General features: G+C 46.2%; 1 protein-coding gene across 2 annotated transcripts; it reads right to left on the bottom strand.

Annotated features, from left to right (window-relative positions):
* Positions 1 to 36: 36 nt before the first annotated feature.
* Positions 37 to 20080, bottom strand: PTGR1 (prostaglandin reductase 1). Of its 2 annotated transcripts, none has more exons than XM_083420534.1 (10): positions 19923 to 20080; positions 14238 to 14353; positions 13315 to 13360; positions 11954 to 12013; positions 10591 to 10758; positions 9271 to 9388; positions 8350 to 8505; positions 5716 to 5821; positions 2088 to 2206; positions 37 to 870 (listed from the first exon to the last, which is right to left on the bottom strand). In XM_083420534.1, the coding sequence occupies exons 2-10, from the start codon at positions 14341 to 14343 to the stop codon at positions 760 to 762; spliced, it is 990 nt and encodes a 329-aa protein (XP_083276660.1). In that variant the 5' UTR covers positions 14344 to 14353; positions 19923 to 20080; the 3' UTR covers positions 37 to 759. The 2 variants fall into 2 exon arrangements, with proteins under 2 accessions (XP_083276660.1, XP_083276661.1); XM_083420535.1 differs by lacking the exon at positions 19923 to 20080 and adding an exon at positions 19278 to 19469.
* Between the last annotated feature and the right edge of the window lie 2387 nt (positions 20081 to 22467).

Raw genomic sequence — 22467 nt, forward strand, 5'->3', positions numbered from 1 at the left:
GTGGCTTCGCTGTTAAAAAACACAATACAACAAGCGTCAGCTATGTATTCCTTTATTACAGCTGTCAGTAAGAAAGTAAGCAAATTTAGAAGAAAGCAGAGTTTAAAACTTAAGGAAAACAACCTTGTTGGGGGTTAGTTTTACATTGAGCTGAATGCATGGCGCCAAAATATTTATGTGTATGTTTAACAGGTGGTAGCAAATTTTTAAATTTTTTTAAGGGCTCAAAACAATTGTAAGCTGCTCTCAACCAAGACCCCTTTCCTTAGGGTATGGACAACATTTAATCAATATGTTGGTTTACCTAAATCATTTTTATTTCAAAATACCCACACATTAAAAGAATAGCATTTTTATGCAGTGAAGGGTAGAAATCCAGCATTAATTTTGTAACCTCCACTATGGATTGGAAGGAGGGTGTTTTTGAGCATCCTTATGGGGGCAATAAAATCTCTCCCCCCCGCCCGCTCATACCAGATGTTTTCCAGAAGAAAAATGGTTGCAGGCTTGTAAGGTAATAAAAGAGGACAGAGGATTCTACACATGCCCCTACCACTCCTTTAAAACTGGACATCCTACTTACTACAAATCTTTCCCAACACCTAACCCTTGGTGTACACAGGCTCAGGCTTTCAGCATATTCGTGTTACGCAAGCAACAGGAGCAAACTGGCATGTTTATGAATGAGATTTTGGCAGTTAAAAGAGGGAGTAGTCATTTATTGTGCTGAATTTCTTGCCAGAGTAAGCCACGTGCCCGTCAGACTTTTAGGACCGCCTTCCCAGTGTTTTCTCCTTTGAGCATTCCCATGAATGCTGCCGGCATGTTTTCAAAGCCCTGGGTGATGTGTTCTTGGCACTTAATTTTCCCCTGTACAAAACAAAAAAATGGGTTTTAGATTTCAGTTTGTTTCTAAACAATCCATGAAAAAGTTTCCACTTTAATTTACTGTATCAGGGTGGGGGCACTGAGCCAGGTTAATAATAATAATAATATTTATACCCCGCCCATCTGGCTGGGTTTCTCTGGGCGGCTCCCAACAGAACACTAAAAACAGAATAAAACTTCGAAAAGGTTTTTTCTTCTTCTAAAAGTCAGATAGTTGTTTACTTCCTTGTCATCTGATGGGCGGGCGTTCCACAGGGCGGGCGCCACCACCAAGAAGGCCCTCTACCTGTTTCCCTGTAACCTGCCTTCTCGCAGTGAGGAAACCACCAGAAGGCCCTCAGAGGTGGACCTCAGTGTCTGGGCAGAACGATGGGGGTGGAGACGCTCCTTCAGGTATACAAATGCCCAGCTGCCCCACTTTTCACCTGGGGTAGCACAGACACTCCCAACCCTCATTCTCATTCGGGGGAGGGGTTCTTTTATCTCCAACTGTTGTAGGCTCTTACCGCTCATGGCAGCCAAAAAACTTACTTCCCTTCCCCACCAAAAAATTATATTTCAGTCTGGTATGGGGTGATGGCACCTTGGTTCTCATGGTGACCCCTGAATTAGGCTGAAGCCCAGAGGGAAACCCCTCTTTGGGGTCGACCTTCCATGTTTTCCCAGCTTGACTTTAAGTTGTTTTACAGCAGGAATGTACAGTGGTACCTCGGGTTACATACGCTTCAGGTTACACACTCCGCTAACCCAGAAATAGTGCTTCAGGTTAAGAATTTTGCTTCAGGATGAGAACAGAAATCGGGCTCCGGCAGCGCGGCGGCATCAGCAGGCCCCATTAGCTAAAGTGGTGCTTCAGGTTAAGAACAGTTTCAGGTTAAGAACGGACCTCCGGAAATAATTAAGTACTTAACCTGAGGTACTACTGTATACACTTCCAGGTTTGCCATGACCGCAACCCGAAGATCCCGTATGTAGAGGGATCTGAGAGAAATTCGCTGTCCCAAGAGTTTCAAAAATTACAAAACCTCTATCACAATATGGACTTCAAACTGGTTTCGGATGATATACCGCCCAGCCCTAACGCACATCATGATTCATGATATATTGCCAGGTCATTAATTATGAGACCAATATCACAATATGGACTTGGGTCAAGCTTCACAATTCTAAGGTCCAAAGACAACACAGAACAAACTTACCTCTGCGACCCATTTCAACAGCGCCGTCATGCCTTCCTCTCTCCTGTCCGCCCAGCGCTGGACTACGAACCCTTCCATGCGCAGCTCTTTTAGGATCATCATAAGCTGCATATAAGGTCCTGGAAGAGACATGAGGGAAAAGGGTTAGTGAAATTTGCACGCTACAAGCAGTTTGCACCAGCTTTAGCTTCATGTTAGAATTGCACAGTTGGAAGGAACATCGGACATCATTTATTCCAACCCCCCAAACTCAGCGCAGGGTGCAAATACTAGTCATGGCTCAGTGGCGGAGTTATCCTGCAGGGTCAATGCCTGGCGTCTCCAGGTAAAGGGACCCCTAACCATTAGGTCCAGTCGTGACCGACTCTGGGGTTGAGTGCTCCTCTCGCTTTATTGGCCGAGGGAGCCGGCATACAGCTTCCAGGTCATGTGGCCAGCATGACTAAGCCGCTTTTGGCGAACCAGAGAAGCGCACAGAAACACCGTTTACCTTTCCGCTGGAGCGGTACCTATTTATCTACTTGCACTTTGAGGTGCTTTCGAACTGCTAGGTTGGCAGGAGCAGGGACCGAGCAACGGGAGCTCACCCCGTCGCGGGGATTCGAACCACCGACCTTCTGATTGGCAAGTCCTAGGCTCTGTGGTTTAACCTACAGCGCCACCCGCGTCCCTTGGTGTCTCCAGGTAGGACTGGCAATTTCCCCTGCCTCAAACTTCAGAGCCACAACCGGTCAGGGTTGACAATACTGAGCAAGACAGGCTAATGGTTTGACTTGGTGCAAAGAGACTTCCTACATTCCTGTAGTTTTCATGGCAAGCTTCTATCGCTGCCTGGGAGACCAAGGCAGTGTGCAAGCTCATTTCTCTTCAAAAAAATGAAATCAAGCGTATTTTTCAATACGAACAAGTGTCTTCCCCCCCATCTTTTTGCAAATCCAGTTGAGCAAATATTTCAGCTGCACAGTTAATGCAGGCTTTTCCTAGCTGATAACTTGCCCCCCCCCCCGCTCTTTCCCTTCATAATCCAGAGGTGCTTCTGCAATAGGGGTTTAAGATAGCCGTGCTTGGTCCCTCTCACTTCTTACTTTTTTCATCACCAAATTGCTTTCCTCCTCCCTGTTTTCCCTGTGCTTCTTCCTGTCTGCAGGAGGAAAAGTTGGGGAAAGGAACCTGCAGAAGGTCAGGCAACTGAGCAACTCTTTCAGTCACCTTGGAACTGCCAAGAGGAAAGATGCCATCTTTGAGCAAAGCCCAGTTAACCATTGTTCCGCAACTTCCCATTCCAGCAGAGATCGCAGAGCTTTCATATAATCCTGTTGCACAGCTCCCCCAACAGTCAACATAAGCTCAGAGCAGAACTGTTGTTTTTTTAAATAAATAAAAAGCCCACAAAAAACTGCGCTCTTCGCTTTGTCATTCTTACCAACAGCCCTGTGAGGTAGGCGACACTGAAGCACTGCCTCTTGCTTAATTCTGCCCAAACTGTACAGCTAGGTAAAGGTAAAGGGACCCCTGACCATTAGGTCCAGTCTCCGACTCTGGGGTTGCAGCACTCATCTCGCTTTATTAGCCAAGGGAGCTGGCGTACAGCTTCCGGGTCATGTGGCCAGCATGACTAAGCCGCTTTTGGCGAACCAGAGCAGTGCACAGAAAAGCCATTTAACTTCCCGCTGGAGCGGTACCTATTTATCTACTTGCACTTTGACGTGCTTTCGAACTGCTAGGTTGGCAGGAGCAGGGACCGAGCAACGGGAGCTCACCCCGTCTCAGGGATTCGAACCGCCAACCTTCTGATCGGCAAGTCCTAGGCTCTGTGGTTTAACCCACAGCGATTTTTAACCGAGGTTTCTAGGCCCGATACTCTTTTTCATTACATCCCAGCAGCTGAAAGGAGTAACTGTGGATGCCAATCACGAACCAGTGATTAGCAAGTTTCGCTACCGCTTCCAAATGCTTTGCAAGAGAAATGGTGAGCTGACTTGTACCAACCGTCCCACTAACTTCAGAAGACTAGGAGTGTTTGGAAACTGCATTGGCGGGGGGGAGGGCAGATAACCCAACTAGAAGCCAACTAGGAGCCCAAGTTTCAATTGCTCAACTGTGCTGCTACGATAAGGGGGAACGCTGAAATTATTTTCAAAGCAGCAGCAAGTGGTTTCTTTTTTATATATATATAATTTTTTATTAATTTTTCAACTTACCATTTTCAACAGTAATGAAACATACTGTCATTTCTTACACCATTTCTTTTATTTACTTCCACCAATCACATCTGACAATTTTCCAATCTAATCACTTAATCACACTTCTTACTTCCCCTATTACATTTAACTCTCAAAACTAGCATCTCTCTTCTTTGCAATATTTCATATATTTCTCCTTACAAAACTGTCTTGTAGTCCTACTAGCGTAATTTGTTGATTACAGTAGCAGCAAGTGGTTTCTAGCTCACTACGGACCTCTTGTGGTGTCAAACTATTCTGCTCCTCAAATAGGTATTTCAGAAATGTTGCCCGTATGGCCTTATCAAGCTACACTGAATGCTACTATACAAAGGATCCCTGAAAAGATCCAGCCAACGTTATAGCCTTTGTTGTTGTTTTTGAGCAGGAGCTTCTGTCGTCTACACTCCGGTTGCTTCCACACACTAACCCAGGGGTCGGCAAACTACGGGGCCAGATGCGGCCCACCAGGCTCGTAAATCCGGCCTGCAGACCCTACTGCCCGCTCAGTCAGTCCCCGCGTTAAACCAGCGCAGTGCGGAGGCCTCGCCATGCGGGGACTGACTTCCACAACGCTGGCGTGGCTTCGGATTTCTGCAGGAAGCTCCTGCAGCCAATCCGAAGCCGCGGACGCCTCTTGGCCGCCATGTATGGCCAAGAGGGAGGAAGCGGCGGCGGCAGCCTGCTTCTGCCGCCCCGGCCAGCAGTATGGGCTCTGCGCCCCGCAGACCCCTGGCCGAGGCAGAAGACAATGATGACGCTGCTGAAGACGAGGTGGCGGTGGTGTGAGTGGCGGGTCCTTTCAGGAGAGGGGGGGGTCCAGCCCCCGACAAGGTCTGAGGGACAGTGGACCAGCCCCCTCCTGAAAGGTTTGCTGACCCCTGCACTAACCGTTTCTCACTGCCTCCATTTCCATCTCTCACTGGAGGCAGTGAGAGATTTTACTTTCCTGGGCTCCATGATCACTGCTGCTGGTGACAGCAGTCCCAAAATTAAAAGACACCTGCTTCTTGGGAGAAAAGCAATGACAAACCTAGACAGCATCTTAAAAAGCAGAGACATCACCTTGCCAACAAAGGTCCGTATAGTTAAAGCTATGGTTTTTCCAGTAGTGATGTATGGAAGTGAGAGCTGGACCATAAAGAAGGCTGATTGCCGAAGAATTGATGCTTTTGAATTATGGTGCTGGAGGAGACTCTTGAGAGTCCCATGGACTGCAAGAAGATCAAACGCATCCATTCTGAAGGAAATCAGCCCTGAGTGCTCATTGGAAGGACAGATCCTGAAGCTGAGGCTCCAGTACTTTGGCCACCTCATGAGAAGAAAAGACTGCCTGGAAAAGACCCTGATGTTGGGAAAGATGGAGGGCACAAGGAGAAGGGCACGACAGAGGATACAAGTTTTACCTGTTTGGGGCACTGTGTCATTGTACAAGGAGATGGCGCCACACACAGCAATTCTCCCAAATTTCTTCATCTGGCCCAGAGCAACAGTTGAAAACTCGCCTCCGACCTGTTCAGATAAAGACCGTTACAATGTGCCATGATGCAATGCATTGAAACAAACACTAAGGGGTTTCTGCTACAATTCCCAGCACATACTGTACATTTCCCAGTATTCTTTGGGGGAAACACATGACTGCTAAACTGGTGCAAGCATGCGTTATTAAATGCACGGTGTGCATGTAGATTTGACCACAGTACCTTTCTCTTTTCTCTCTCTGGCCACTTTTAATTTTTTGGGTGAGGGGAGGCAGTTTCCCCCCCCCCCCCCGGGGAGCACTTTGCATGCATATCTGCTTAAATAAAATCAACTTCGGAGTTTGGACACTCTGACAGTTTTCTTTACTATTGAAAAACTACCCAGAAGGGGAGGAAGGTTGCTTTGTGTACTGGAAACCAAGCCAGGGGTGGATCTACACACGGGGGGGGGGGGGGGGGCGACTCTATAAATAAGTCAGAAATTAAATTGTTATAACAAAGGTGGGGGGGGACCACAATGTAAAAAAAATGTATAGAAAATGTTCTCTCTCTGGTGCCATCTAGTGGTGCGTGTTTGTAAGGAATTCAAAACGTCGTTTGAATTCAACCGTTAAGAGCAACGGTTGCAGGAGCTAGGTATGTTTATAGTCTGGGTAAGAAGAGCTACAATTCCCAAAGTTCCCTAGAAACAGGAACTGCCTGTTAAACCATTTTAGGAATTGTACCTCTAGAGGTCTGGTAAAAACTCTCAGTGCCCTTTACAAATGACAGTATCCAAGTAGTACAATACTGCTTTGAGCGTATTCTGCGGATGGGGCCGAAGTTTTCAAACCGAAAAAATTTGCTGCAAGCAGTATCTCTTATTTCCAGGAAATTGAGGAGGTCAGGAACCAGGCCCCTGCAGTTACCGTATTTGTCGCTCTATAAGACGCACCAGACCACAAGGCGCACCTTGTTTTTGGAGGAGGAAAACAAGGGAAAAAATATTCTGAATCTCAGAAGCCAGAACAGCAAGAGGGATCGCTGCGCAGTGAAAGCAGCAATCCCTCTTGCTGTTCTGGCTTCTGGGATAGCTGCGCAGCCTGCATTCGCTCCATAAGACGCACACACATTTCCCCTTACTTTTTAGGAGGGAAAAAGTGAGTCTTATAGAGCAAAAAATACGGTATACGTTGGGAAGATCAAACTGGCAAGTCAATGCAGGTGTTCAAGTTATTCCAGGCAGGCTTGTTTTTACAAGGTAGGCTTGTCTGGTTCAGCACACAAATCTTAGCTCCAACTTGCTGCAGGTGTGCAAGTCACTGTGGCTCGCTCAGCACCTATCCCGCCTGACATGTATGATCTAGCTGAGATTCCTGGATTAGAGCAGGTTGGACTAGATGACCCTAGAATGACCCCTTTCCATCTCTACGATTCTTCGCATTGGGACAGCCTCAGGCTGTTGTTTGCCCAACACCAAGGATGTTTTGCAGTTCACTTGCTACAGTGAAGTCTGTGCACTTGCATAACCTTGCTCTAGCGAGGTTAGACCAAAAGCTTTTTACAGCGTCCCACCCCAAACAAGCAAACAATACCAAAAAGCTTTCCTTCAATCAGGGGTGGAGCGTGCGGGGGTCCCAGGAGGCACAATTTTTAGGGGGGGGTGAACCAGGCGTCTCCATCCTGCCCTGCTTGTTTGCTAGGGGTCTCTGGGACCCGGAGCCTGGCCTCGTATCCGCATCCCCGGGCCCCTTGCTGAATGGTCGCCCGGCCAGCGCCAGGGGGACTCGACCGTGTGACGTTGACATATGAGAGTGCTGGAGGTGAAATAGTTAAACAGGTTACCCAATCAGAACCCAGGGGGTGGAGTCAGAGAGACTATAAAACCAGCTCTGGGAGGGCCAAAGGGAGGAGTTTGTTGGGAGTTGGGTGGTTGGTTGGAATGGGAGTGAATTGGGATAGTGTCTGTGGGGAGGCTGAGTTAGTGTAGCGAAATAAGCTGGGTCAGGAACAGTTAGGGGCTAGGGAGACAAGTAAATATCTGAGAGGTGGTTTAGTGAGAGAGAGCAAGTAGTGGAAGTTATAAGTCTGGATAGGCACCCTATGATTGTAATTGACCGATACCGTTTATGAAACCACACGCTTGTTAAACTGCAATAAATAAACAAAAGTTTATGTTCCAATTTAACCCTGACTGGACTCAGCATTGTACCAGGTAGGGCCTGGGTGGTGGCAGCGAGAAATAAAGTGGTGGCACAGGAATCAATAGACGGTGAAACGTCCGGGGACCCTGTGTGATCGCCACAGACCGCCAAGGGCCGCACCGGCTGGCTGGGCTCATTCCTGTGTGAGTAGCTGGCACAGTGCAGCCCTGCTTGGCTTCAGCTGCAAGGGCTTAGCCATGGGCTCCATAAGCCCTCCATGCCCCACGTGCCCACCTGGCAACATTGGCATCGGCGGCTGGGGCGGTGGGTTCTGTTCACCCTCCACACCCCCCCCCCAGTGTGCATGCGCACATGCTGTAGGTGCCAGCAAAAACGGCCTCCACATTTCAAGAGTTGGCGCTCCGTTTGAGCTTACGTTGTCAAAGTAGCAGTCGTAGCCGTCGGGCGAAGCTTTCTTCAGGGCCTCTTCCAGAGACCCCACCGTCTTATAGTTGAAGGCTTCATCATAGCCAATTTCTTTGAGGAAGGCCACTTTCTTGTCCGAACCTGCACAGCCAACCACTTTGCAACCCTGCAGGATAAAGAGAAGTTATATAACGTTTCCTGGCACTGCTTGTGCCATTTCCAAATCCATTTGTTTTTCACGCCATTCAGGAAACCATCACAACGCTACACGCTCAAAAGGAAACCGGACCCACAGCTTTCTTCCTGCCATTTCTCATCCATGCTCCTCTTTGGACCACTGCAGCGTCCTTAATTCTCCTGACTGTGCAAGCCGAACGAGCCCATGCATGATAAACAACTCTGCGTCATCGTCACGGGCGGAGCATCAAGCTTTGTGACAACAAGCAAAAGGGCCAAAGGAGATTAACAAAAATCTTCAAGACAACCATGCCTGCAGAAAGAAAAACCCTCTCCTGCCATCGAAACAAAGTGAACATTGCATGCCAATACACTTCTCCCATCTGCTAACCTAGCAGTTCGAAAGGGTAGGAAGGGGAATAAAAGATCAGGCTAAGTTCAAATTGAAAGCCAGGTGGAATAGCTCTGTCTTACAGGCCCTGCAGAAGGACGTTAAATCCTGCAGGGCCCTGGTCTCATGGGACAGAGCATTCCACCAGATTGGAGCCATCACTGAGAAGGCCCTGGCCCTGGTGGATAGTCTGACTTCCTTAGGGCCCGGGACCTCTAAACTATGATTATTCATGGACCTTAAGGTCCTCTGCACGACATACCAGGAGAAGCGGTATGTACTGCCTGGGACACTTCCTCCGAGTCCCCCTGTCCTTTCTGCTCTGGGCCCATAATACCAACGTGTTTTTCCACGACCGCTTACCTTTATTTTCGCGATCTGCCCGGCCACACTCCCCACAGCCCCAGCTGCAGCGTTGATCAGGACGGTATCTCCAGGTTTCATCTGACAGATCTCAAGCAGGCCAAAGTAGGCAGTGAGCCTGGGAGGGAAAGAGGGGAGGGAGGGAGAAAAAGTTAGCTTGTCAAGGATGTCGAAAGGAGCATGGCGTCCTTCTCACGCCAACCTCCCCAAGCTGCTTTGCGAGGCTGGTACCACTCTGGCAGCGGCGAGGGTTGGGCTGGCATTCGGTGGGCTCCCTTTGCCCTCTATATCCCCCCCCCCCGCCTGGTGCAGACAGCTCCCATTGCTCAGTCTCTGCTTCTGCCAACCTAGCAGTTCGAAAGCACGTCAAAGTGCAAGTAGATAAATAGGTACCACTCCGGCGGGAAGGTAAACGGCATTTCCATGCGCTGCTCTGGTTCGCCAGAAGCAGCTTAGTCATGCTGACCACATGACCTGGAAGCTGTAAGCCAGCTCCCTCGGCCAATAAAGCGAGATGAGCGCCGCAACCCGAGTCGGCCACGACTGGACCTAATGGTCAGGGGTCCCTTTACCTTTAAATACAGTGGTACCTCAGGTTACAGACGCTTCAGGTTACATATGCGTTAGGTTACAGACTCCGCTAACCCAGAATAAGAACTTTGCTTCAGGATGAGAACAGAAATCACGTGGCGGCGGCAGCGGGAGGCCCAATTAGCTAAAGTGGTACCTCAGGTTAAGAACAGTTTTGGGTTTAAGAGCGGACCTCCAGAACGAATTAAGTTCTTAACCCGAGGTACCACTGTATATCCATAAAAAGGGGACATTATGGGGGGCAGGCTTGGGTCGTGGGGGCGGAACCTCCGTTAATTGAGTGGTTTCAGGAGAGCCAGTGTGGTGTAGTGGTTAAGAGCGGTAGTCTCCTAATCTGGTGAAATGGGTTCGATTCCCCGCTCCTCCACATGCAGCTGCTGGGTGACCTTGGGCCAGTCACACTTCTTTGAAGTCTCTCAGCCCCACTCACCCCACAGAGTGTTTGTTGTAGGGGAGGAAGGGAAAGGAGAATGTTAGCCGCTTTGAGACTCCTTAAAGGGAGTGAAAGGTGGGATATCAAATCCAAACTCTTCTTCTTCTTCTTTAATGCTTTTCAATGGCTTTTGTGGATCTGGAGGGGGGAGAGCTACACAACCGGCTACACAACCGGGTCTATGCCTTCTCACATGTGGCACAAGCGCCACGATGCGTCAGTGCCCAAAAGTGAGTGAAAGCCACACACTTGAAGCTCATCCCCAAAGCTTCTGTGCCACTTCCAAGGCTACTCACCCAGGCATGCCAATAGCTCCCAGAGCCAAAGATCGGGGCAGTTTTTCCGGCCAGTTAGGTAGCATAGGAAACAGCTCTTTGCTTGTGGAGATGAAGTGAGTTGTCCAGCCTGCTCTTGCTAGGGCGAAGGAACCCACAGGGAACGTGGGGCACTTGCTTTCCAGAACTCTGTATATATTTTTATGTTAAAAAAAAAAAAAGCACAGTTGCATCAGCAAAACTGCTCTGCGTACAGCAAAGTGAAAGCAGATTTTGTCATTTATATCTAAACAGGTATCAAGCAGCTGCAACAATTTACTGTGCAGAGAGAGGTACCGGAGAGGATTTTTTTGCATAGAACCGGCAGCATGCTCTCCAAAGATGGGACACAGGTTACACTGATGATATGCTCTACAGACTTAATGCAGTGCCGTACCATAGCCACACCTTCTGCCAAAGAATTGTGGGAACTGTAGTTAGTTAAGAGTGCTGAGGGTTATTAGCTGAAAGTTCTTCCCTCCACAGACCTACAATTCCCGGAGAGGTTTAACCATCACTTCCTTTTCCCAAAATTCTTTAGGGGAAGTCACATGCAATACAGACAGGGCTCCTGACACTATAGCTCAGCACTATAGCTATGCCCGGCTTCAAATCCTGCCATCCCCAGCTATGACTGAGAAAGACTGTCTGAAGCTCTGGGGATCTGCCACTAATGGGTGTGGACTGTACCAGTGGCGTAGCGTGGGTTGTCAGCACCCAGGGCAAGGCAAGTAATTTGCACCCCCTAACCCGTGGATTTGCGCCCCCTAACCCGTGGATTTGTGCCCCCTAACCCGAACCCCCAGATGTTGCGCCCGGTGCGGCTGGCCCCCCCTGCACCCCCCACGCTACACCACTGGACTGTACTCAGATACAGGAATCATTGGTTTAAGGCAGGAAGCTGCCTACGTTTCTAATATCAATCACCACAAATCTACTAAAACACAGTGCTTTTTTCTAAAAAAAAAATGTTTAGGGGTACTCTCATTTTGACTCAAGAAAATCACCATTTTATAATTCAAATCGGGGAAAATAAATACAGTAAATGGACAAAAGTAGAAAGATTCACAATATGTTTAGGGGTATGTGTCCCCCCAGAAAAAAGCACTGCTAAAATATAATGTGTTCCCTGAAACTTTAATTCTGTTTCCAGTCTGTTTCTCTCCCTCTCTCACACGCACACATGCTTGTTTAAAGAACTCCACCTTAAACATCTGCAAAGTGCAAAAGATATGCTAGAGCTACTTTATATTAACTAAGACTCAATGATAGCAGCAGCAACACAGCTAGCAACACCAGCAAAATCTTTTCACAAACACAGATATATATTGATGGAGAACCTTACTTTGCAACTTGGGATCCTAACATTGTATCCCCTTCCTTCAGATGAATCCTGCTGTATGGTCTGCAGAGAACAAAACAAAACACACCAACAAGACGGGCTTGTCAGAGAATGCCTTTGCAGGAATGGGAGCAATTTGCACCGGCATTTGGGATTCGAACCCAGAACCAGCCTTTTACTATGCGTCTTGTTTTTTGCCTTTATAAACTTTTGATAACCACGGCCGCTTCAAAACACAAGAGCATGCAACAAGAGGCATGCTATCCAAGTCCATGTTTTCGTTAGGGTGTATACCTCGGAGTTTGCCAACTGACCAGAGCAATGGCCTGGCCTGCTCCTGCGCGGTCAACAACCACCTGGAGAGCAGAGCTACAGAACAACTCATAGATGAATTTTACACAGTCAGTATATAAACGTTCTAAACTACCAGCATTTGCAGAGAGAAGTTGTTATTAAAGGCACTGGTAAGAACTGGTAAGATTAACAACCCTACTAATGGCAAAAGCAACAGAAATGAAATGCTAATGGCAATATAATGCATGGGTGATCAAGACCACACAGAGGACAGAATAAGCTGTTAACAATGGGCGGTCAGTCTATAATGAGGAACTTTCTCTACAGTGTTGGAAATTTCATAAAATTGCCTGTTGACGTTCCTCAAAAGCGTGTCATAATATAGCGAAGTAGGTTCAGCTACTTCCTGGTCATGGCCTCAGCATTTGAAAGTATATTTTTATCTTATATTTTTAATGACAAATTGCTCATAGGAGAATTCCGTACAGGGATTTCAAATCCTGAAGTCGTAGGCTGTGGTGACAGACTTAGCCTCTGGAAGCTTACACCAATTTACTGTTAAAACTCTGCTACAGAATAAGCTCTCAAGGGAAGACAAAACCTGCGCTCCAACACAATGCTCAACCACAGATTCAGCTATTCTTCGGCTCACACTCTCGGTTTCCTCTTTCCTCACGGCCGTGAAGAAATTAGAAACTTCTGCTTTCGAATAACTGTGGTTTGCTGCGATGCCTGAAACCTTGTCTGTAGTTATTTGTTATGTCTGGTTAGTGGAAATGAGCCAAATTTGTTAACTATGGTTTGGAGTTGGCTTGGTTCCACTAACTATGGCTAAGACTACATAGCTACATCTTGTTGGAGTTTGGGGCAACACAGCAAGTTTTGCAAACTTTCAAAACCGAAGTGAAAGATTCTGAGCTCTTCTTGATGGCCACAGCGACAAAGGAGCATGCGAGAGCCTAAGGTTTGCTGTGGGCTCATTCACATAATGCAAAACTATGGTTTCGCCAAGCAGTACTGCAATTTCAGGGTTATACTTCAATGGGTAAGTCCAACAAAAAGAACAATACCTCATATATGGGTCAAGACTGAGGAACACAGTTTCAAGCAGCACCTCTGAAATACAGAATATGCAAAAGTAGATTAATGGACAAACTTGACAATAGATCGGAGACCCACAAGACAATCTTAGTCTCTTAAATTCTTTTTTAAAATAGCCACCATGGGAAGGGAGAACCAGATAGGGTTGGGGCATTTGAAAGGCATCAGGCTGGGATCCAAGACATGTTTACTCAGTAGTAAGTCTTACTAAGTTCGAATCGTAGAGTTGGAAGGGAACCAAGCGGTCATCTAGTCCAACCCTCTGCAATGCAGGAACCGCAACGAAAGAAACCATATCCAGTGGTGTAGCATGGGGAGCACAGGGGCAGTTGCTAGAACAACACCTGGTGCTGCCTGAATACAGCTGCACACTTCTGTCACTGTACGCCGTTGAAAAGAAGCTTTTCCATGCAAACCAAGAAGTGACCTCTCCAGACAGTGACTCTTCTTTCCCTATCTCTGCAGCTGCAAACTCCTGGGTGACATGGAAGTCATTAGGCGTTGAATGAGCATGTGTACTCCATCCATTTTCCTCCCTTCCACCCGCTCCATGTGGCCCTGGGCACTGTCAACCCAAGCTACACCACTGTCCCTATCCAACCTCTGTTCAAAAACCTCCAATGAATGAGAGAGTCTACCACTTTCTGAGACAGTTCATTCCATTATCCAACAACTCTTGACCTGTCCTGTTCTCCGGAGCAGCAGAATACAAGCTTGCTCCACCTCCCTTGGAATCAAATGCAATGAAAATCATTTCTTATCAGCAAATGTTCCACATGCATCCTATTGAGATTCATGTTCTGATGGTGGGCCGAAACGACAAGTCACTGGATTCACCCCTTCAGTTTATTCACATAAAACTTTTGAGTACAAAGGCAAAAATCCCTCTTACCTCCATCCTTCAGTGCCGGCAATTCCACCTCTTTCAGTTCAAAATCACTGTGCTTAGGAAATCCCTCAAAGTGCTTCTTCAAGATCCAAATCTTCGCACGCACCATCTTTCACGTCCTGAGTGATCAAATAAGATTATACAAAATTATAAACCATTAGAGGAATTGCCTGTGTGCTGGTCTCCACACTCTTCGATTGCTGAAGCAAAGGTTTGTGCGTCTCCCCAGCCCCACATTATAACTGGGAACACACTTCTGTGATTTATTTTCTTAATCAGCTCCTTGAACAACAGACTATTGGGAATCCTCCTTGCAATTCCAGGATACCCCAACTAACATTATTTTCTTGCAACCTGCTCTCTTCTTTCCTTTGGATGAAAGCATTGCATCTTTCAGATTTCATCATGCCTATCAGCTGTATAGGGACACGGGTGGCACTGTACGTTAAACCACAGAGCCTAGGGCTTGCTGATCAGAAGGTCGGCAGTTCAAATCCCCGCGACGGGGTGAGCTCCCGTTGCTTGGTCCCTGCTCCTGCCAACCTAGCAGTTTGAAAGCACAAAGTGCAAGTAGATAAATAGGTACGACTCCGGCGGAAAGGTAAACGGCTTTTCTGTGCGCTGCTCTGGTTCGCCAGAAGTGGCTTAGTCATGCTGGGGTTGCGGCGCTTATCTCGCTTTATTGGCCAAGGGAGCCGGCGTACAGCTTCCAGGTCATGTGGCCAGCGACTAAGCCGCTTCTGGAGAACCAGAGCAGCGCATGGAAACGCCATTTACCTTCCCGCCGGAGCAGTACCTATTTATCTACTTGCACTTTGACGTGCTTTTGAACTGCTAGGTTGGCAGGAGCAGGGACTGAGCAACGGAAGCTCACCCTGTCGCAGGGATTCGAACCACCGACCTTCTGATTGGCAAGGTGATTGGCAAGCACATCAAGGTGCAAGTAGATAAATAGGTACAACTTCGGCGGAAAGGTAAACGGCTTTTCTGTGCGCTGCTCTGGTTCGCCAGAAGTGGCTTAGTCATGCTGGCCACATGACCCGGAAGCTGTACACCGCCTGCCTCGACCAATAAAGCGAGATGAGCGACTGGACCTAATGGTCAGGGGTCCCTTTACCTTTTACAATCAGCTGCATAGCACAGCTGACAGAATCCCAATGCATCCTTCCTTTCGTTTGGGTAAAGGGCTATGAAAGAGAGCTGCACTGACATGGCAGATTAGTCCATTTCCCCAACATTTCCCTAACGGTTAATTTCCACATTATACTTCAGCTTTCACAATGTGAAATCCAATTCCAGAAATATAGCAGAATCTGGAACAAAGTTAGCACTCCTTTCTGTGTCGGTTACAAATGGGCGCTTTTTGAAGCAACAGCACAGAAACAAGCACTAATCCTTGCTCTAGGTTTTGCTATATTTCTGGAGCAGATTTTTACATCATGTGAAAGGGCCAGATGTAATGCAGAAGTTAGAGAAAAGTCAGGAAATTTGAGACAAATTGCCATGTGAATATAACCTTGGTTTCCAAACTAGATTTTGTTTTATATACCTGCTTAAAGTCTCCTTAGACAGCCCCTCTTCTCCATCCAAGTCACTCCCTTTTAAAGATTTAAACAAGGCACTGAAATGTGTAACTAAAGGGTAGGTTTGCACACAATGATTTGTCAATCTCTCTGCCCTTTTCTTCTGTCGTACTGCAAGGAGATTACTTTGTAACCGGAGCAGTTATGAAACCACCACAATCTCTGTGTGAAAGGGCATTTCACTGTGAATGATCAACACAAGCTTTGTGCCTTCTCCTAGTGATTCGCTCCTGAACGGGAGCATTACCTTTCGCAAGTTTTCTTTTGTATTATTAACAAAGCTGCTGACACACCCTGAACGTTAGCATATGGAAACTTGTGGGAAACTGCAACATCTGGAGGACCACAGGTGAAAATCCAACATCTGGAGGACCACAGGTTCCCTGGATGGTGAAAATCCAACATCTGGAGGACCACAGGTTCCCTGGATGGTGAAAATCCAACATCTGGAGGACCACAGGTTCCCTGGATGGTGAAAATCCAACATCTGGAGGACCACAGGTTCCCTGGATGGTGAAAATCCAACATCTAGAAGACCACAAGTTTCCCATCTCTGGACTAGACCAGTACTATAGCAATAATTATCATACAATCATAGAACTGTAGAAATGGAAGCAGGGTTGCCATATAAAAAGGTAAAGGGACCCCTGACCATTAGGTTCAGTCGTGACCGACTCTGGGGTTGCGGCGTTCATTTCGCTTTATTGGCCAAGGGAGCCGGCATACAGCTTCCGGGTCATGTGGCCAGCGACTAAGCCGCTTCTGGAGAACCAGAGCAGCGCATGGGAACGCCGTTTACCTTCCCGCTGGAGCAGTACCTATTTATCTACTTGCACTTTGACGTGCTTTCAAACTGCTAGGGTGGCAGAAGCAGGGACCGAGCAGAAATTATTTTCCATCAACTAATGAGAAAAGACTCAGCCAGCAAATGTCCACATACGAAAGCTAATTTCCTTGTTAGATAAAAGATATGGATGCACATTATATGGGCAAAGGGCTGCAGCTTGGCATATGTTTCGCATGAAAAACAACTCCCAGAATCCTCAGCGAGGGCGTACCTTAAACCCTGGACAAAGGCAGGTGTTGCCCACTTCAATTTGTTAATCTCTCTAGCTTATCTTCTATCAAGAGCTTGCTTGGCTTTAATAATCAGAAGAATTATGAAACCACCACTCCCTCGAGGTGAAAGAGCATGAGCAACAAAAGCTCGATCATACATTCACCTGGTGATTCATTCCTACATGGAATGTTACGTTTTGCAAGTTTTCTCTTGCATTATGTCAAAGCTACTGACATCCTAGACGTTAATGTACAAGATGCAATTTACGGGGAAAACACAAGATGATGTGATAGATTTGGCCAGGGATCGTGGAATATACTCGGAGCCCTGTAGTGATTTCATGCTCTTTATTGCAGCTTGTACGCGGTGTGGGTTAAACCACAGAGCCTAGGACTTGCCGATCAGAAGGTCGGCGGTTCGAATCCCCGCGACGGGATGAGCTCCCGTTGCTCGGTCCCTGCTCCTGCCAACCTAGCAGCTCAAAAGCACGTCAAAGTGCAAGTAGATAAATAGGTACCACTCTGGTGGGAAGGTAAACGGCGTTTCTGTTCGCTGCTCTGGTTCGCCAGAAGCGGCTTAGTCATGCTGGCCACATTACCTGGAAGCTGTATGCCAGCTCCCTTGGCCAATAAAGCGAGATGAGCGCCACAACCCCAGAGTTGGTCATGACTGGACCTAATGGTCAGGGGTCCCTTTACCTTTACTGCAGCTTATAAAACAGTGATTGAATTGCCCCCGAAACCTAACATAAAGGTTTTCATAATCATATAATAAGAAAAATGCTTATAAAAGTTTAGAATAAATATAAAGACTTTTTTAGAACCAAAAACCCCATGGTGGCTCTCGCCAGTGGAAGCATTAGCATTAAAACCACTTAGTAAGGGAGGACATTGGCGGACATATAGAGAATTGTTAATAGAGGTGGGGAAAGGGTTAAGGCTGAAAGGATGTGAGGATGTGAGGAACTGAAGACCTTTTTACAAAGTTGGTTACATCATAGACAATTAAATGAACAGTTTAAGGAAGACAGTAAGAAAGGTTTTAGTTATACAGTTTCGAGCTTTCAAAAAGAGTCGAGAGTGACACGAAATTACTTTAAAAAATGTACAATCTCCTACTTTATGGGGAAACGTTAGTTGAAATGGTAAAGTCAGCACAAATAAAGTGGGCTCAGGATTTAGGTCAATATATATATCTTGAGGGACGCGGGTGGCGCTGTGGGTAAAAGCCTCAGCCCCTGGGGCTTGCCGATCAAAAGGTCGGCGGTTCGAATCCCCGCGGCGGGGTGTGCTCCCATTGCTTGGTCCCAGCGCCTGCCAACCTAGCAGTTCGAAAGCACCTCCGGGTGCAAGTAGATAAATAGGGACCGCTTACTGGCGGGAAGGTAAACGGCGTTCTGTGTGCTGCGCTAGCTCGCCAGATGTGGCTTTGTCATGCTGGCCACGTGACCCAGAAGTGTCTCCGGACAGCGCTGGCCCCCGGCCTCTTAAGTGAGATGGGCACACAACCCTAGAGTCTGTCAAGACTGGCCCATACGGGCAGGGGTACCTTTACCTTTACACATCTTGAGGATTGGGAAAAGATGTGGAAGGTGAAACTAAAATTTACAGATTGTATCTTATTGAAAGAGAATTATATGAAAATGATGTATAGGTGGTATATAACACCAGAGAAAGTGGTCAAAATGTATAAAAAGGGATCAAAAACCTGTTAGAAATATAAAGAAAAAGATGGGACATTCTATCATATGTGGTGGGAATGCAAAAAGATTAGAAATTATTGGGAAATAATATATAATAAATTGAAAGAAATGTTTTAAAAGACCTTTGTTAAGAAACCAGAAGCATTCCTTCTAGGAATTTTAGACCAAGATGTAAACAAAGAAAATTGGAAATTATTTATCTATGCAACAACCGCGGCAAGAATTATATTAGCCCAAACTTGGAAGACCGAAGAAATACCAACAAAAGAACAATGGCAAGAGAAACTTGTGGAATATGCAGAACTGGCAAAACTAACAGAAAAATTACATGAAAAGGACAACAAAGACTTTAAAAGAGAATGGGAGCCATTTACAACATATATAAAGAGGCAACGTGAAGAAATGGACTTGCTGGCAGGGTTTGAGTAAACAATCACAACTCTATACAACAAAAAACAAGACGATGTATTGAGGAAATTTGGGGAAAACAATACACAGGGTGAACAATATGGGGGGGAAACAAAATGGGAGTATGGGGGAAGTCCAGGTGAGGAGGGGTCAAAATATGAAATTTTTTTAAAGATATATTGTTAGAAGAAGTATACATGGAAAAAACCAATAAAAATTATTTTTTTAAAAAAGAATTGCCCCCCCCCCAAAAAAACCCTCAGGCTTCTATTTACATTACATTTACATACATTTACATTATTTACACAATGACTCTCGTCTGATTGGCTGAGTCTGCTTCCCTCCTGGATCCTGATTGGTCTTCTCCTGCAGGCCAATCAGTTGTTGCATTCTAGGATCCTACTTGCCTATTGTTCTAGGATCCAAGCTTAGTACATAAAAAGTACTGGACACTAGCTTTGTTATGTTCCGCCTGAATGGATCACTGAATCAAAGACAAGGAAAAGATAAGCTACAAAAGAAGTCAGGAAAGCATTATAGCGATGGATCAATTAACCCAATAGTTGTCAATAGTTAAGGAAGGACTGTGCTTGACTGACAGATGTCATTAACACTCCTCCTCCTCCTCCCCCTACAAAAATAAAAATAAAATTGGATGAATTGACCAAAAAGATGCTCTCTTTCTGCTTACAGAGACCTGGAACATCATACTAACAATTTCAAAACACCAAACAGAAACAGGTAACTTTGAGAATATCATCATTCCCAGAAAGCCTTCAAACCAAGCCTGCTTTTCCCATTACAAAACCTGAACTTTGGACTGCACTGAGTGATTGTTAAGAAATTAGAAGATTTAAAATGGTCTGCATACTGCAACACCCTGGTTCCAATTTCCTATTCCGCATCCTCTCCGCTCCCTGCTATCAATTACTAACCTGTGTGTCCGTTTGACAAGTCTGCCTTGCAGCCGAGAAAACCAGGTTTGCTTCTGGCACACTACCGAGTTTGGAGAGAATGTTGGGTGTGTGCAAGCATTTATATACAGTACTCTGGGTTGCCTCCTGCTGTTCCTCTGCAACACTACAAGTCAAAACTAGCAAATTATGCAGAAACTGGGAAGCTGAACTTTTCCACTCTATACTTGGCTCGGGGGAAAATGCCCTGAACTGTTCATTTTCTTCTCTGCCTTTTCTAAAAACCAATTTTTAATGGGTTCATAATTAAAACAATGCAACAGGGGTGTCCACAAATTGCATTCAACAAACGCACAGTCTGTATACTTAGGGACTACAAGTTCTTTCTATCGGATGTAAATCTTGTTAGAAAGCAAGTTGCACTTCCTGAAACAGGCACAGGGCATTCCTGGTCTTGCTGCCAGCAAAAGAAAATGGCTTCAATGACACATATTAGAAGCATTCACTGAAGCAATTCCCTTTTACTGGCAATAAGACCAGGAATGCCGTTTCAGGAAGTGCAACTTGCATTCTAACAAAAGAACTGTGGCAGACAGGGGAATGTAGTTCATTTCATTTTTCTTGTGCAACTTCCCAATTTTTAAAAATCAAAGCACCAACATTTAAAACAAAAAATACCAATTCCTTTAAAGAGCATACCGTATTTTTCGCCCTATAGGACGCACCGTCCCATAAGGCGCACCTAGTTTTTTGGGGGGGAAATAAAGGAAAAAAATTATTTCCCCCCCAGGCGCGGGGTTGGGGAAGCCCGAGCTTCCCCCGACCCCAGCCCCCAAACAGGCAGCTCTCTGCAAGCCGTGGGAGCCCAGTGCTGGCTCCCGCTGCTAGGGGAGAGGTCCGCGAAGCCTGGGCGCGCTGAGCTCAGCGCGCGCAGGCTTCGGCATGCAGGCACCTCTCCGCCAGCAGCGGGAGCGCTCCCGCTGCTAGCGGAGAGGTCCGCGAAGCCTGGGCGCGCTGAGCTCAGCGCGCGCAGGCTTCGGCATGCAGGCACCTCTCCGCCAGCAGCGGGAGCGCTCCCGCTGCTAGCGGAGAGGTCCGCGAAGCCTGGGCGCGCTGAGCTCAGCGCGCGCAGGCTGCAGCATGCAGGCACCTCTCCGCCAGCAGCGGGAGCGCTCCTGCTGTTTGCGGAGAGGTCCGCGAAGCCTGCATTCGCCCCATAGGACGCACCCAGATTTCCCCTTCATTTTTGGAGGGGAAAAAGTGCGTCCTATAGGGCGAAAAATACGGTAACTACAGTTTGCAAATGCTTTATTTTCATTAGAAACTTTATTGATTTTTTTTTTAAAAAACAGTATCCAGCTTACCTGAGGTGCCTAGGTCGTGCTGCAAAAATCTTGACAAGACATGCAGCTGGAATCTCATTCTTTGGCAAATACTTCTGCTCACTAGACCTCTGCACAACATTTAACTAAACTTGAAAAAATCTGCAGAAATCAGGATACACTTGAGGGATTGGCTGCAATATTTTCAGATAAATGAGAGATTAAGCATGGATAGACTAGGAAAACAAAATAATAATATGATGCTGTGTGTAAAACAACAAAATAAGTAACGAGTTTAATCGGAAGTCAATTTTTTATCTTTCCTCAATCATCTTCTCTTTTTTCATCTCTTCTTTTCTTTCTTATTTCATTATATAAAATAGACATTGATACAATCTTGGATTGGTGCTGTATGTATTGTATTGTTGTGTATTATTAGGTACGGTGGATTGCTGTGTATGGTGGATTGTCATGTTAGTAATTGTTGTTTGTCAAATAAAGTATTTTTTTAAAAAAAGAATAAAAAATAAAACTTTTAATAAGTTCTGTTCCCCACTTGAATTAAAAAAACAAAAACATAAATAATAATAATACAGTGGTGCCCTGCAAGACGAATGCCTCGCAAGACGGAAAACCTGCTAGACAAAAGGGTTTTCCGTTTTCTGAGGTGCTTCGCAGGACGAATTTCTCTATGGGCTTGCTTCGCAAGACGAAAATGTCTTGCGATTCCTGGGGGTTTTTTTCCGCTCCCCACCCCCTTTTTCTAAGGCACTAAGCTGCTAATAGCCTTTTAGCAGCTAATCCGCTAATCCCTTAAACCTTTAATAGCCGCTAAACCGCTAATAGCGCTAATCCGCTAATAGGGTTGCTTCGCAAGACGAAAAAACCGCTAGACGAAGAGACTCGCGGAACGGATTAATTTCGTCTTGCGAGGCACCACTGTAATAGACAGCTATTTGCCTCTTGTGTTTTTATAGATGTGAAATGTTTCATTAATTTTTTTCAATCAAAAGAATAGTTTATCTGCATTTTTTTGCATTATTAACGTTATGCTGCAATAACACTTAATGCAGTTTCATTATTCCTACTTCAATAGTTTAAGCAGCATCACCTGCATCCCTTTCGTTTTGTTTAGGGGCAGCTAAATACAACTCCTCTCCTTTCTTCTCAGGCATTCCCGTTAAAGCATGCAAAACTAATGTTTTGTGAAATTTAGACCCTCCCAACAATATGCAGCCTTTTTA

This window comes from Podarcis tiliguerta (genome assembly GCF_965153285.1).
Source record: "Podarcis tiliguerta genome assembly, chromosome: 17".
Classification (NCBI taxonomy): Eukaryota; Metazoa; Chordata; class Lepidosauria; order Squamata; family Lacertidae; genus Podarcis; species Podarcis tiliguerta.